The 15,459-nt window shown below is 50.0% G+C and overlaps 1 protein-coding gene across 4 annotated transcripts in view; it reads right to left on the bottom strand.

Moving 5' to 3' along the window:
* Window positions 1-15,459, bottom strand: part of Cep104 (centrosomal protein 104) — a 31,732-nt gene that overhangs the window by 4,141 nt on the left and 12,132 nt on the right. For all 4 annotated transcript variants that reach the window (XR_004121221.1, XM_031379654.1, XM_031379656.1 and 1 more), the window contains exons 9-20: window positions 14,539-14,754; window positions 12,551-12,745; window positions 11,794-11,961; window positions 11,144-11,317; window positions 8,543-8,719; window positions 7,528-7,734; window positions 6,873-6,971; window positions 6,077-6,113; window positions 5,014-5,080; window positions 4,463-4,571; window positions 1,703-1,841; window positions 1,489-1,556 (exon numbers count right to left, since the gene is read on the bottom strand). Coding sequence is in view for 3 of the 4 variants with exons in the window: in XM_031379654.1 (XP_031235514.1) it covers window positions 1,489-1,556; window positions 1,703-1,841; window positions 4,463-4,571; window positions 5,014-5,080; window positions 6,077-6,113; window positions 6,873-6,971; window positions 7,528-7,734; window positions 8,543-8,719; window positions 11,144-11,317; window positions 11,794-11,961; window positions 12,551-12,745; window positions 14,539-14,754 (1,656 nt within the window). In the remaining variant the exon portion in view is untranslated. The remainder of the gene's footprint in view (window positions 1-1,488; window positions 1,557-1,702; window positions 1,842-4,462; window positions 4,572-5,013; window positions 5,081-6,076; window positions 6,114-6,872; window positions 6,972-7,527; window positions 7,735-8,542; window positions 8,720-11,143; window positions 11,318-11,793; window positions 11,962-12,550; window positions 12,746-14,538; window positions 14,755-15,459) is intronic.

Genomic DNA, 15,459 nt, shown 5'->3' with positions numbered 1-15,459 from the left:
AAATCCGCCTGCCTCTGCCTCCCAAGTGCTGGGATTAAAGGCGTGCGCCACCACCGCCCGGCTGGGCTGCCGTTCTTAAAGCTGGCCAGTGCTGTGCAACGGTTCCCTTCTATCCTGCGTAGAAGGGAGCTCCATAAGCAGGAGGGGAGACAATTCAAAGAGAGTCCCTGAAACACCTAATCACTTGGAAATCACTCTATAGCTTTTTGAGCTGCCTGCAGGCTCTGCAGTGTGCTCCAGGTCCCCAGCTTCTGTGACCTGTCACCCATGCTGGAGTGGATGTAGCTGAGTCACTTTTCTGCTATAAGCAACTCCCTACCCACATTCCTTTTAAGTTATCCCAAAACAATTCATGGTTCACCAAGTTGGACTCTGGTGGTACCTGTACTGTTGTGGGATCCCCACCTGCAGTAAAAAATAGATGCGTGTCATGTCTTCCCAGGAAAAGTCTCGCTCACACAACTCGTGATGAAGACAGGGTGGCATGGAAGCACTGAAGGGACTGAGCCAGCCCGGGCACTGCAAGCATGGCTCTGGCAGGCCTGGCCTTTCTCCCCCATTCCCTCTGTCTTGCTAAAAAACATTAGATTATCGGGCAATGGTGGTACACACCATTAATCTCAGCACTCAGGAGGCAGGGGCTGATGGATCTTTTTGAGTTTGAGGTCAGCTTGGTCTATAAAGTGAGTTCCAAGACAGCCAAGGAACCAAAACCAAAAATAACCATTAGATTACATTCCTAAAGCTAGACACCAAGTTCTATCCCATGATTCCACCACTTCCTCCTCCTGAGGTTGACTACCAAGGTCCAGCAATCAAAAGTCCCATGTCTCACCTAATTAACCTAATTAAAGTTTCAACACCTCATTCTACCACAGAGCTTTCCCTTTTACATTTATAATAGACTGCCATTTGCCTATGGGCCACATCTGCCTCCCCTCTATCTAGAGACAGTCCTTAGTCCCCATCCTGCTCCCCCCCCCCATTAGTTCCCTTCCCTTCTTCACCTCCCACTTTTTGTCCCTCATCCCTGCTCCCTGTCCTGCTGGGACAATAAATCTTCTTCATGCTGAGAACATGGTCTTAGGAGTCCTGTGCCAACTCTGAGGTCCCCTACAGGCACCGCCACTGTGATGGGCAGACAGCCAGAAGGAGGGGGTAGATCCATGGATTACCTCAGCCCTGCATGCAGACCCAAACACCAGAGGCAAAGAACATGCCAAACCTCCGTCTGGCATCTAAATGGCTAACGGGCTACAGACTCTGACTACGATGCTGGGGAGCCTGCTCCACACAAGAAGGCCATGACAAGGAAGAGTAAAAAACCACCAATGCTGACTTCCCAGTGAGCTGAGACTAAAGCTAGCCTCTGCTAACTGTTAGGAAGTCAGGAGGGTCACGTCACACAGCTACCATCTTAAGCATCAGTCTGTTCCCACCCCACCCCCCGTCCCCCTCTTGCTCCCATTTCAGCTCAGGCCCCCTCACCTCTTCTCCAGGAGCAAAGTTCTCATGACACAGAGGACAGCGGTTTGCCACCTTCTCTGATTTGGCAGCTGCAATGATTTCAGTAAAAAGGACTTGGTTACTTGGACGAGCCCTCTGCAGGGGAGGCAGGGTGCGTCTCCTCCCACGCAGCTCGTGCCTGACCGTGCCTGACCATGCGGGGGGGGGGGAGGGGGTGGACTCAGGGGGCACTCACGGTTGCACTCCTTAGTTTTGATGTGTCCAGGAAGCTCTTCCTTGGGGACGGCCTCACTGCAGCGGGGGCACTTCCCAAATCCATCCCTTTTATCACATTCTGTCAGCAGGTGTTCTGTCAGGCTGGATATCTCAACCACCTGTACCCAAGAGAGAAGGCAGGGTGACCTTCGTGGGGACCCACGTGCAGGACCCACAGGCCAGGGTGCTCTTTTGGGTCCGTCTAGTCTTTAACCCTCAGGGCTGTGCTCGCACACTTTGTAGAGACCCCGTGTCCTTCTGTTCAAGTCACTGTAGTGCCATGCAAAGGCCATGGCGGGGGTGGGACTGCAGTTGGTTGGACTGCCTACTGTGGCTCTGGGTTCAAATCCTGGCTCCCAGTATTTCTTACAATGTGTACATAAATAGGATCGTCCCACCTGTCTAACATTCAGTAGGAATACCTTCCACATAGCCACAGCACCACACACTGCTGCAGAGGCCACCTGTCCACCTACAGCTTTCAGAATCTGCGCTGCCAGGTGGAGGAATGAGTGTGCACAGGGTAGCCCCGCCCTCTCGCGCTCTTCCCAGTGTGCACAGGGTAGCCGCCCCCCACACTTTTCCCTGTGTGCACAGGGTAGCCCCGCCCTCTCACACTCTTCCCTGTGTCAGAGGAAGCAGAGGAAGAGGGAGCAGGAGAGAAGCAGAGTAGGGCTCGGACTCTTGGGAAGACTGGCAGGGGACAGTGGGAACTTAAGAGTCTGCCATTCACAAGACAGTGGGGAATGAAAAGACAGAGATGGCAGGCAATGAGGGGAGACAGATGGCTGCATCCAGAGGTGGAAGGAAGGTGTCAATGGACAGGTGCCTAGCAAAGATGGCCAGTGAGCAGTGGACAAAGGCTGCCCACCCTGTCATGGGAAGCAAGCGCATGAAGCACGGTGAGAACAGAGGTGCTCTCTCTCATCGCTGTGAGCTGTAAGTATCCAGGACTCCAGTGCTTCCGGGTACTGGTCCAACAGGACCAGGCTAGATGTGCAGTCCAGTGCGGTGCTGTGGTCATGATTAGGGCCACTGTAGAGCAGAGACCACTGTGCTCATCACGAACCCATTGTCATGGCAACAAAATAATGCAAAACCATACACTGGCAGCCTGATCTATGGTAACGGATGGAGCTGCAGCCCACACCTGAGCTTCCACCCACCATTCCCGCCCCTGTCCCTGAGCTGCATGCCATCCTGAGGAAGCCCCAGAGTAGAACATGGGAACTAGAGGGCTAAGTGAAGGCGACACTCCATCAGTGCCAGGAGCCATCTAGGAGAAGCTAAAAGCTAGCAGATGATCTTCCTGAGATGGCTCTGCCAGGGACTAAAATCCGTGCATACCTATGACTTTATCCTTGGACTTAAATGTTTTTTTTTGAACACTAATTGCCCCAAGTCTATTTCTCATTTTAGTGTAATTATGAAATTACCCTACTTACTGTATTTCTTATTATGCAGCCTTTACTTACTATTATGAGGAGTGGGCACATTCTATTCTTGATTCTATCTTTATTACATCTTTCTAGCAACTAAGACCATCTCTAAAAACTTTCTTCCTAAAATTAGTTGAATCAAATCAGAGATTCTATAGAATCATTATCTATTTGTCTATATTGCATCACTACAAGATAGTACATCTTCAAAGGTCTGTAGAAATCTGCTCAAAAGGGTGGATCAATGCCTAGTGGTTGTTATATATTTAATAATAACATTAATAGCAGGAATCTTTCCTCAGATTTAACCTTCTTGGCCCTGCTTAGAGAAACAAATCCGTGTGCATTATGATGAGGCAAGGACATGTAAAAATTGTTGCTTTGAACTTTTAATGAGTATGTTATAATGAAACACTGCTTTGAATTTAATATCAACATCTTTCTAGAATATTTTATCTCTGAAGTAAGTTTTTAAAAAACTTTTTTGTCTAAGAAGGTATAAAAACACCAGAGAAAAGAAATAAAGTAATAATGTTGTTGGTTGAATGGTTTGGCTTGGGGAGTTCTGCCCCATCCATCCATCCATCCATCCATCCATCCACCCACCCACCCAAATGTGTATGTCTGTTTCTCTATATGTACATATGTAGGTATATGTGTACATATGTAAACATGCATGAATACTTGTGAAGATGGTCATGACAAATGGTTGGGCCCAGTCACAGTGTGGGTGTATGAATGTTTGAACCATATGTGTTTGCATATTTGCCTGTATACACCATCTTAATTCTTTCCTTCCCTTCTTCTCTGGTTCACAACTTCGCCAGAAAGGCTTCTGGCTGGTTCACCAGAGAAAGGAGCACCAGCGGTACAGCCTTCCACTCAGTTCCCTGCTGCTAAACTGCATGGGTGAACTGCCAGGTGTTAGCGCTTATTAAAGCACAAATAAGGAAGACTGAAGAGCTAAGTTTCCCTAGCACTTATTTAAGCACAAAGAGTTATAATGCTTAATAAAGTACAGAGGTAGAGAGCAAAGCAGCCAGCGTTTTTTAACCATAGAATAAACAAGAAAGTTTTCAGAATCTTTTAGAAGTTATAAGCAAGCATTCAGTGTAGTTAGAGAGCTAGAAGGCCAGAGACCATCCATCAGTCTTTCAAGCCGCGTCCAACACTATGTCCCACTTCAAGCCCACTCCAGGCTGAGCAGGCTCCTGGCACACTGGCACAGCTTTTGTGAGCTCTCCCCTGAGCTGGTCGAGCAGTCACCTGTAAGCAGCCATGGCCCATGCCCAGCTCCTGACCTGCCTGCAGTGGTCGCATCTGGTCAGCATGAGACAGTGTTTCCAGTAGTGAAGGTCCAGGCCCTCTTCTGTGAAGGACTCATTCCTCTCCCCACAAAAGATACACAGACTACAATGAAACAGAAAAGATGGAAGTGAAGGCTAGGCTCTGGCTACTGTGACCACACAGATTCTCTGGACTCCTTCTGTCCTGAAATGCCTGGTGCTCCGAGGGCAGGCTGCATCTCCTGGGAAGGTCAGCACAGCTGAGGGTTCCCATCCTCACCAAGCAGGATAAAGAGCTTAAGGTCCCCTTGGTGTAGCCTTGCAGGCACAGTCCTAGTGCAGGTGGCACACATCAGAGGAGAGCTGGAGGACAGTCCCAACCCTTAAAGACTGGCCTGCCCCTGACACTGCACATCATTATTTACAGCAGGATGCCCAGGGCAACTGTTGTGGGGTGAAGAAGGGACCGTGACTGAGCCTGGTCCAGAATCAGCAGAGTGAGCCAGCGTCTCGCCCAAAGCCTCTCCACGCCTCCCATGCAAACAGATCCAAGCCGTATCACTTACTTATCCAAATAGTGGTTATCTGGGATCTCTGCAGTGTCTGGTAGGGCAGCTTTCCTTCCTTGAGGGTCTGAGGAGATTAAAAAAGCACAATTTAGGTAACATTTGGTTGAAATGTTTAAAGTTTCAGTAAAAAATAGTCATTTTTGCCAGGCAGTGGTGGCGCATGCCTTTAATCCCAGCACTTGGGAGGCAGAGGCAGGTGGATTTCTGAGTCTTAGGCCAGCCTGGTCTACAGAGTGAGTTCCAGAACAGCCAGAGCTACACAGAGAAACTCTGTCTCGAAAATTAAAAAAAAAAAAAGTCAGTTTTAAAAATGTCATTTTAAAAATGACATCCAATAGTAAGGCATCCAATACAACATTCATATCTAATTGGGGCTGCAGAGCCAAGAGAAGTTTTTTTTTTTTTTTCCTTTTTCCTCAGTGCTAGGGGTCAGATCTGGGGCCTTGCCTACTTCTTGCACTGGCATGAACTACACACGCAGCCCTGGTTTGTGAGCCTGGTTTGTAAGCCTTGCTATGTAGTTCAGAGCTGTCTCAAACTTGCTGCGGTGCTTTGAGTGACAACAGTCCTCACAGGCTCCTGTGTCTGGGTGCTTAGTCCCCAGCAGGTGGCACTGTTTGGGAAGGATGAGGACATGCTGCCTTGTCTTGTGAAGGCATGGAACTGGGTTGGGCTCCCCAGTCTGTGCCTGCCTGTGCCCGTGGGGCAGATGTGAGCTCGCAGCTACTGCTTCAGCACCATGCCTGCCTGTGCCAGGTTCCTGCCATGATACCCATGGGCTCACCCTCTGAAACCACAAGCCACACATAAAGACACATGCCATCCCCCCCTCACCTGCCACGCCCCAGGTTCATGAGTGTGACACCAGGCCTGCTAAAGGAGGTTGTTTTGTTTTGTTCTGAGTTAGAGTCTTGAACTTGAAACTTGGTAAGTAGCCCAGGATGGCCCCAAACTCACAAAAGACCTTCCAGTCTCTGAAAGCTGGGATTAGAGGTGCTTGCCACCACACTCAGCAAGGGCACGCTTCTACTGTTGAGTTGCTCTGCTGGGATTTGCTCACCTTGACTCTTGAGCTTCACAGCCTCACTCTCCTTCTCCTAAGACACAAAGAGAAAAAGGTCAGGAGCGAGCTGTGTGGCCCAACAGGTGAGAGGAAGCAGCAGCTCCGCTCTCTCTGCTCTCTCTTTTCATACGCTCCTCTCACACTGGTGGGAAGGTCTGGGGACCTGCATTTCCACTTCTTGATTTTTTTCCCATTTGTGTAGAGAACAGCATGTGAGACCTCTGCCCATCTTTCAGCATCCTTGGAGTGTGCAGCTGCTGTGGCCACAGGCACAAGTAGAGGCAGCATGAGCCTTGGTGCAAGCACGGAGCTCAGAGACCTCTTTGGGGAGTCGGTTCTCCATTTATCATGTGCGGCCCAAGGACTGAACTCGGGTCATCAGATCAGGCAGTGAAAACCCCTGCACCATCTTGCCTGAGTGCCCACTTTTCTTCTAATATCAGGAACTTAACTGCACAATTAATGGTCAGAAACCAACTTCAACCTAGAAGTACGATGCACAGTGAAGTTTCTACTCTACACAGAGCCTCCTCCCACCGCATGCCCCAACAGCCCTCGGAGAGGCCTCAAGTACAGTGCCTGGTGGATTTCCTTGCATGACTGATGTCACACCTTCAGCTGCAGGCAGGAGAACGTCCCTTCAAGCCCCACAGCAGCGGCAGAGGCTAGTAATTGACATGGGGCACTCAGAGCCCAGTCAGGATTCTTTTATTCATTCCACAACCAACCCAAAAGAAAGTAAGGGTGCCATCTGTACTGACCACCCCCACACCTGCACACTCGGTGGCCTTACCTGGACTCCAGCCTGGGCTTCTCTCAGTTCTGCTGACAGTACCTTCATTTCTTCTTTCTTTTGCTTTTCTGCTTCTTTTGTGGCTACTCTTTTCTGGGTCTGGTTTAAAAAAGATTTTTTTTTTTCCACATTAGAAGAGGTTTTGGGGTAGCTTCAAACACTGGGAGACAATTTATAGCATCTAAATTTGGTGATAAGAATATAACTTATAGGAGCTGGAGAGATGGCTCAGTGGTTAAGAGCACTAACTCTTCTTCCAGAGGTCCTGAGTTCAATTCCCAGCAACCACATGGTGGCTCATAACCATCTGTAATGGGACCCGATGCCCTCTTCTGGTGTGTCTGAAGACAGCTACAGTGTACTTACATAAAATAAATAATTCTAAAAATAAGAATATAACTTATATTAAAAGTAAATTCTCCAGTAATTTACTAAAGTTTGTGCATTGCTCATCCTGCTCTTCCCAGACAGGGCAACACTGGTCTCACAGCTCACAGGCGGGACGTGGACAGACCAGAGCCTTGCTCAGAGACTTGCTTCTTAGCTCAGCCTCCCAGTGCTGAGATCATAGGACGAGTCAGCATGACTGGTTTACGTTCCAGGTCACTTCTTAAGTGCAGACTGCAGTCTCATCAGCTCATGAAAGCTTACTCACCTTCACCTCAGCCTCAGTTGGCCTGCCGTCTATCTTAGCAAACCCCTCAAAAATGGCTTTGTAGAGAAGGTTCCTGCGTGTGGTGCTGTCGTCTGGAGGCAGGTGCTCCAGGGTGAGGGCTGGGTGCTGTCTGTACATGTCCAGGATGATTCTGACTGCTGTCTCTCGCACCTCATACACCCTGTGCTCCAGTGCGCTCACTGCAAACTGCACAGAAAGCGTTGTCAGCTCAGCCACTGATTTCTGAATAACAAAGGTAACTTCTCCCAGCACAAAAGGGACCTGAGCATACTGCAAAGACTTGGAAAATAGATACAAGGCCAAGAGGAGACAAGCATTGCACTGTCCAGGCACATAGAGGGAGCCACCCACGGCTCTCCACTGTCCAGGCACACAGAACACTCATGTCTACTGAGTGCTTTGCTTTATCCATGTGGCGGGGATGTAGTGCCAGGATTAGTTGAGACTACAGAAGTGTACAGCCAGTTGTATGTGGTGCTGTGGATCAAAGCTGGGTTTTCACGCTTGTCAGATGAGGGCTCGGTCTGCTCCCCACTGCTGATGGTGACTTGTGCACCTACCCCTCACCAGTTGGTGTACAAACAGCAGGAGGATCCTAGCCACTCCCACATGTCCTCAGTAGACAGCCTTGCTGTTGGGGTACAGCAGGAAGATCCTAGCCACTCCCTCACGTCCTCAGTAGACAGCCTTGCTGTTGGTGTACAAACAGCAGGAGGATCCTAGCCACTCCCACATGTCCTCAGTAGACAGCCTTGCTGTTGGGGTATAAACAGCAGGAGGATCCTAGCCACTCCCTCACATCCTCAGTAGACAGCCTTGCTGTTGGGGTACAGCAGGAGGATCCTAGCCACTCCTACATGTCCTCAGTAGACAGCCTTGCTGTTGGGGTATAAACAGCAGGAGGATCCTAGCCACTCCCACATGTCCTCACTAGACAGCCTTGCTCTACACTGTGGAGCTGGGGCCAGTGTCATGCTACACGAGGCTGGCTCACCTTCATCACATTGTCCACGGTGAAGCCTGAGCTCTCAGTGCCCAGGTCTCTCAGCAGCCGGGCCAGGAGGTCCACCTGGCTCATTGCCAGATGAACTGAAGCATTGGCCTTCAGCGGCTGCACCAAGTAAGATGGAATGAGCTGGAGAGACTTCACCTCCTTAAACAAGGCCATTTCCTACAGGATACAGCACGGTTTGTTAGCTGCTAGGTAAAAGCTAGCGGTCATTTAGTACAACTTAGCATGAGGTCACACTGAACCTCGAAGAGAGCAAACAGGGAAGTGAGGGACAGAGCAAGCCACAGGCAAGCTGTGAATGTGAAAGAACACAAGCCCTATCCATTGCTTTTGTTGTTGGGTAACAGGGTCTACAAAGCTTAGGGCTCCTTGAAATTACCACAGTGTGACATGTGGAAACAAGGCACGAGTGATGGCTCAAGTACAAAGGACACAGGCACAGTGAATATGGACTCTGGGAATCAGGACAGCAAGCTCCTGAAACAAGTGGGCCTGACGGTGGAGGCTCAGGGCTAGTTAATCTGGTGGCTTTGGAAGTTTATTTATTTTTGTACATGTGAGGGTCTATGTGCACTTGTGCTACATGTCTGTGTGTGTGTGTGTGTGTGTGTGTGTACCACACAAGTGCAGGTGTCCTAGCAGCCAGGAGTTGGCTCCTGTGGAGCTGAATCACAGGAGGGTGTGAAAAGTCACGCCTGGGTGCTGGAACCCAGTGCAGTCCTCTGGAAGAGCAGCACAGCTCTTCACCACTGCTGTTACCATAGGCTGTCTTTGCAGTCCAACCTGGTAACATTTGGCACTAGGTAACCTCAGGTGGAGGAAGCTCTAGACTACTTAGAAACTAACAGGGGAAGCCACACAGCGAGACACGCTCCCGGAGCCCTAGCACAGGTGGCTCAGGCAGCGGAACTGTGAGTTGAGGGTAGCATGGCTATATGGTAAACACTTAGCATGGCTGAGTGTGGTGATGCACTTCTGCAGTTGTGGCTGTGGGAGGGCAGAGGAGGTGACGTGGAACCAACTCCCTCACTGACATCTTGCCCGTCTTTCGAGGGCAGTGACACTGTGCAAGCCTTGTGCTACAAGCACTGCAGTGCTTCTGTTCCGATTGCTTGCTTGGTTTTTTCCTATTTGTTTTCCCTAAACATTAAGTTTCTTAATAAAGTCAGGTCTTAGATTACCCACATTTTGAGAAATAGTAAATGTTCCAATACAGATGTATGCACTCACAAAACTCTGCACCAAATTTTAAGGAATCCTTAGATTTTCTCAAGTCTAGATATGGAGCTTAACTAGAGGATCCCTAAGTCTGCTGGGTGGGTCACCTCTGTCATCCTGTGCTTGGGAGGCTGAGGCAGTATGCATGAAACCCTGCCTCATACTAAGACAAGAAAACCAAAACAACCTTCCTGAACTAGATGGCTCATGAGCAAATTTAAATAAAGCCAAATATATTTTCGCAGTACTTCATAAACTGTGTGTCAACACTCCTGCCTGTTTACATATGTGAATATTTCACACACACAGCCTACAGTAAGTGTGCTTGATGAGAGAAGGAGAACAAATGAGCAGCAGCGTGTTTGTTCTTGTTCTCTTCTTCCTTTTTGTTAACAGCCCTCTGAGTGACTCCGCTGTACTCATTCTGTGCATGTGTGTGGGGAGAGCGGAGGACAGAGGTTCCCTTCAACCTCAGGGACTGAACTCAAAGTCTTAGGCTTGGTGGCAGACACCTTTCACTCACTGAGCCATCTTACAACTCTTTCTTTTGTGTGAATGGTGTGCATACATGTGTTGATGCATGTTGGCATGTGTGTTTATGCATGTTGAGGCCCTAGGTTGATTTCAGGGATCTACCTACATAGCTCTTCAACTTTATTTTGCAGCAGGGTCTCTTAGTCAGACCCAGTGACTGCCGGTTGGCTAGACTTGCTAGGAAGCCTGCCCCATGCGTACCTCCAGGTCTGGGACCAAGGCAAGCCGCCACGCCCACCTGGTGCTTATATGGGTTCTAGGAATGTTTTTTTTTTTTTTAAAAGATTTATTTATTTTATGCATGTGAGCACACTGTTGCTGTCTTCAGACACACCAGAAGAGGGTGTTGGATTTCATTATGGATGGTCGTGAGCCACCATGTGGTTGCTGGGTATTGAACTCAGGACCTCTGGAAGAGCAGTCAGTGCTCTTAACAGCTGAGCCATCTCTCCAGCCTGGGTTCTAGGGATCTTAACTGTGAGTTAGCAATGGCTTTAACTGTTGAGCCATCTGCCTAGTTTTATACATTGCTTATTTCCATCTCCAATAACCTTGGTGTGGTATGAAGCCTGCCATCTGAGCACTTGGAGAGCTAAGGCAGGAGATCACTGAGTCTGAAGAAGCCAGCCTGGACTCTACAGTGAGCTCAAGTCCAGCCAGCATTACAGAATGAGACTCTGTCTCAAAACAACAACAAAGGCTTATGCTGCACAGAGCTTGTCCCTCCAGCACTATGGGAGCATGAGGATGGGTATCTGAGACTTTGCAGTACAGAAGAACCCAGCAAGACAGAGTCAGACAGCAATAAGATGGTGGCAGGGAAGTTCAGACCTGGATGAAATTCAAGGCCATGACACGGAGGCGGGCAGAGGAGTCTCCAGTTCTGGCGAGTAGAAGGGGGACAGCTCTCTCCACACAGTGTGTCGTGTCAAGTTTGCTCAGCTTGTGCTTGGGAATGTACTGTGTGATTATCATTTTCAGCAATTTTAATGAAGCCTGAAAGACCTGAAGAAAATGAGGTAGACAGATCAGCTGTGTGTGTGTGTGGGGGGGAGTTCAAGAGGAAGTCAACAACAAATGTGAACATCAGACGATAAACTGCTTCCACATAAGCACCCCATGCCCAGAGCCTTGCACCCCACCCATTCCCTCACCATGTGATGCTGCTGACCATGTGACGCCAGGTACCCATCCTGAACTAACCCTCGTCCTCAACCTGCCCTGTCTGGAGTGCTCATTCCAAAGTCTGCTCAGAGCTGCAAAAGCAAGGGCAACTTGTGGCTGAGTGCTATCTGTGGGACTCCATGCTGAGGATGATGGGAAAACAGAGGCTGTGCAAAGCTGAGGAAGTGCCCAGGCAAGGACGGCCCCTCCCATCTGCCATTTACCAGCCTCTTGCTGGGGCCTCTCATTCCTGGTCTCAATGAAAGCTAAGTCACAGTAATATCAGTGACCTGGGGACAGCAGGCTGAGGGACTTACTGAGGTTACAATGTCCTTTATGGCTCTTCGGATGAGAAAGACAGATGCTCTGAGCATGTTTTTCAAATCTTCCTTCGGGGTTCCAACAGGCATCTCCATGAGCTTCTTGTACAACGCCAGCAGTGCATCTTCTCGGCAGGACCACATCTTAGAGTAGGCCCCAGCCACCTGTCAGGAAACAGCGAGTCTGCTTTACTTCAAGAGGTAGCCTGTCCAGTACCACACAGACACCCTAGGCTGCCTGCCATTCTGCACTTTAAGGCTCTTTTCTAGTAGGGAGCTGGTCTGCAGGTGGAGCTGTGTTAATGGGAAAGGAAGATGTCAGGACCTGCACACTGTGGACAGGCTCCTGCAAGCCGACTTCCACACGAGAATGGCAGGATGTGCACACGATACCCTCCCGCCTCTCAGGCACAGGTACATAGACAGACAGACTGATGTATAGATACACAGACTGACTCACAATAGACACACACACACAGACATACAGACTGACACAAAGATACATACAAACTCATATAGGCACAGGCATACAAACATACAGACACACACATACACACAAATACAGACATCACACACACACACAGATTCACACACTCACACACACGTTAAACAAAGTAAAAATAATCACAGCTGTCTTCCCTTCTTTCTCTCTGTGTGCTGTTTGTGTGTGTGTGCACATGTGCACGCAACGGTGACCGTGTGCACATGTGCACGCCATGGTGACCGTGTGTATAACTTGGTTTTCCTTTTTTACCAAGGCTTCGCCCAAGGTGTCAATGGCAGAGCTGGCTTCTCTCAAGGCCTTCTCTGTCAAGGGCTCTGGTTCCCCTGAGACACCCCGTCTCCGGACATCACTGTCTGCTTCTCTCACTTCTGGCTCTGCAGACGCTTCTCCCAACTGCTTTCGAGTGACAGGAAGAGGCCGTTCATCATAGGGCAGGACTTCCGTCTATAAGGTAAGCAGAGGTGAGCTAGGTGCTGTGCAGCTGCGGGCTCTGCCCAGCATGCCTTCTGCACAGCCTGGTGGCCACAGCCTGGTGGGCTCCTGAGTGAGAAGTCTGAAGGAATGACTGCTAGCATCAGATTAGAATAATGTCTACCAGGAGATTATAACTGGGGAATCAGATGAAGCCTTCCATTCCCGTCTGTAGCCCGTGTGGTTCAGCCGACACAAGGCATGGGAGGAAGCTCCTCCATTATTTCTCACACTAGTCTGCTGATATTCTTTTACTGTACTACATAGAGCAATAAATAAGCTCGCTATCTGGAAGCCTCAGAGCCAGCACAGAGGTGATCTGTAACGAGTTTCCTCTGGGGTTCTCCTTGGGGAGCTCCTGCCGGCCCAGTCTTTAGTCCTCCAGCACCTAACTCACCAGGCACCTTTCTTGCTGTCCCCAGAGGAGCGAGGATGGACCTTCTGTCCTCACAGGCATGTCCCGTCAGAGACAAAGGCACAGAATTAAAAAGGCGAGCACACAGTGGTGAGACCCAAGAGGGAGCACTCCTGACAAGTCCCTGACCCTTCCTGAGATAGTAGGTGAGTGCAGGCCTGCCAGAATACATTTCTCAAAGTCTGAAATCACAAGTGCCAACCCTCAGCCAACACAGATGTCTCAACTAGGCTGCAGAGGCATCGCTACCCTAAGCTGACACATGAGCACAAGGCCCCTTGTGCTTTGCAATGACATGCTCTGGAAGGCCTGGGGTGCCAGCCAGCATAGGCATCTCCTCTGTTCTGGCTGCTGCTTCAGAGGTTGGCGTGTGACTGAGGGGGATCCAGCTGGAATGAAGTGAGGACCCCTTGGCAAATGTTCTCCTGTGGTAGTGGGTAGATGAGGGAGACAGCTGGAATGAAGTGAGGACCCCTTGGCAAATGTTCTCCTGTGGTAGTGGGTAGATGAGGGAGACAGGGGCTACAGAGTCAAGTGATACAAAGAAACTAGGCTTCTGATGAGACTTGAGCTCCTAAGTCAAACCAACCCTGGAACCACAGGACCTGTCGTGCTCCTCGTTAGAACAGTCAGTACGGGGGCTGGCGAGATGGCTCAGCAGGTAAGAGCACTGATTGCTCTTCCGAAGGTCCTGAATTCAAATCCCAGCAACCACATGGTGGCTCACAACCACCTGTAGTGAGATCTGACACCTTCTTCTGGTGTGTCAGAAGACAGCTACAGTGTGCTTATGTATAATAATAAATAAATCTTTGAAAAAAAAAGGTCAGTACAGAGTCCAGCTTTCTCAGGTTTCCTGTTACCATGGTGTACTAAAGGCACGGTGACCATGGACACATGGCACTATGTGGAGAGTATGTATAGCAGAATTTACCCATTTATGCTGAGACAGGATTGCTCTATGGCCTTGGACGTCCTGGTACTTGCTATGTAGTCTAAGCTGATCTGGCAGCAATCCTGCCTCTGCTCCTTGAGAGCTCCAGGCATGTGCGTCTCACACATGCTCTCTTACTCCTTGAAGCAATGCTTGAGGCAGATGTATATATTTTCTTTCAGGAAAACCAGGGGCTCAAAAGATAGACTTTGTGAGGCCACAGATGAACTACAGATGTGCCCCTCCAGGGTGTGGCCCGTGGGCATTTGCTCCCTCTTGCTCTGCTCTAGACCCTGTCCCAGCTCCCTTCTGGATGCAGGGAGGGCTGGCCCTGTGGGAAGCATGTACCTGCTCTGAGGTTAGCACCCAGGACGACCCATGCTGCTGCTGACTGTCATGTGGAGGAGAGTAACTTACATGGCTCCTTGGGGCATGGCCTGCAGCAGGTGGGGACTGAGCCACGGCTGAACGCCGAGGAGAAGAGGCCAAGGGCTTCTCCTGGAGGGTGGGGCCAGCAAATGTGTCTTCAGCTACCAGCTCTTCTGTGTGAGGGAGTGAGGTCACGGCCTTCCAGTGCTGGGGACTGCTGGGAGATGCAAGGGGCTGGAGGGGCAAGGCGAATGGCCTCTGCATCTGGAGGGAATATGAGACAAAGGGCGTGACTGCTGCTGATCATCTGACTGAAGGAAGACTGTGCTGACAGGAATCTGGCATACCAGAAAGTAAGAACAGCTCACAAGTGCATAATGGGCCATGGTGTCTCCTCAGCTGTGTCTACCACAGCTACAGTGCCGACTACAGAGCAGAGCCACATACGTGACTTAGCATGGCCATGGGTGCTTGTGCAGTGTTTACCAATACATGTGTGCTAGAAGCACATGGGGCAAGACCCTGGGTTCAGAACCAGGCCCTGCTGTTCATAGCCAGTCAAGTGATTATGCACACTGCAGACAGGCAGAGCTGCCTGGCAGGGTCTGCCCCAGGTAGCACCCTGGGGTTCACACTAGTCTATGTTTCTTCCTAGAAGGCAGAGACATGCAATCCATCAGCACCAGCCTGAGGCTGGCAGCCTAGAGAGTGGGACTGGTGAGAATTGGCAGCCTGAACTCAGCACCTAGCACCGCCTCCCTCACCTGTACTCTGCACTGAGCACCTTCTCCCTCACCTGTACTCAGCACTAAGCACCTTCTCCATCACCTGTACTCAGCACTAAGCACCTTCTCCCTCACCTGTACTCAGCACCGAGCACCCCCTCCCTTACCTGTACTCAGCACTGAGCACCTTCTCCCTCACCTGTACTCTGCACTGAGCCCCTCTTCCTCACCTGTACTCTGCACT

This window comes from Mastomys coucha, unplaced genomic scaffold, assembly GCF_008632895.1.
Source record: "Mastomys coucha isolate ucsf_1 unplaced genomic scaffold, UCSF_Mcou_1 pScaffold18, whole genome shotgun sequence".
Classification (NCBI taxonomy): Eukaryota; Metazoa; Chordata; class Mammalia; order Rodentia; family Muridae; genus Mastomys; species Mastomys coucha.
Note: the sequence above shows the minus strand (reverse complement) of the source record. Positions and strands in the feature narration are given on the sequence as shown.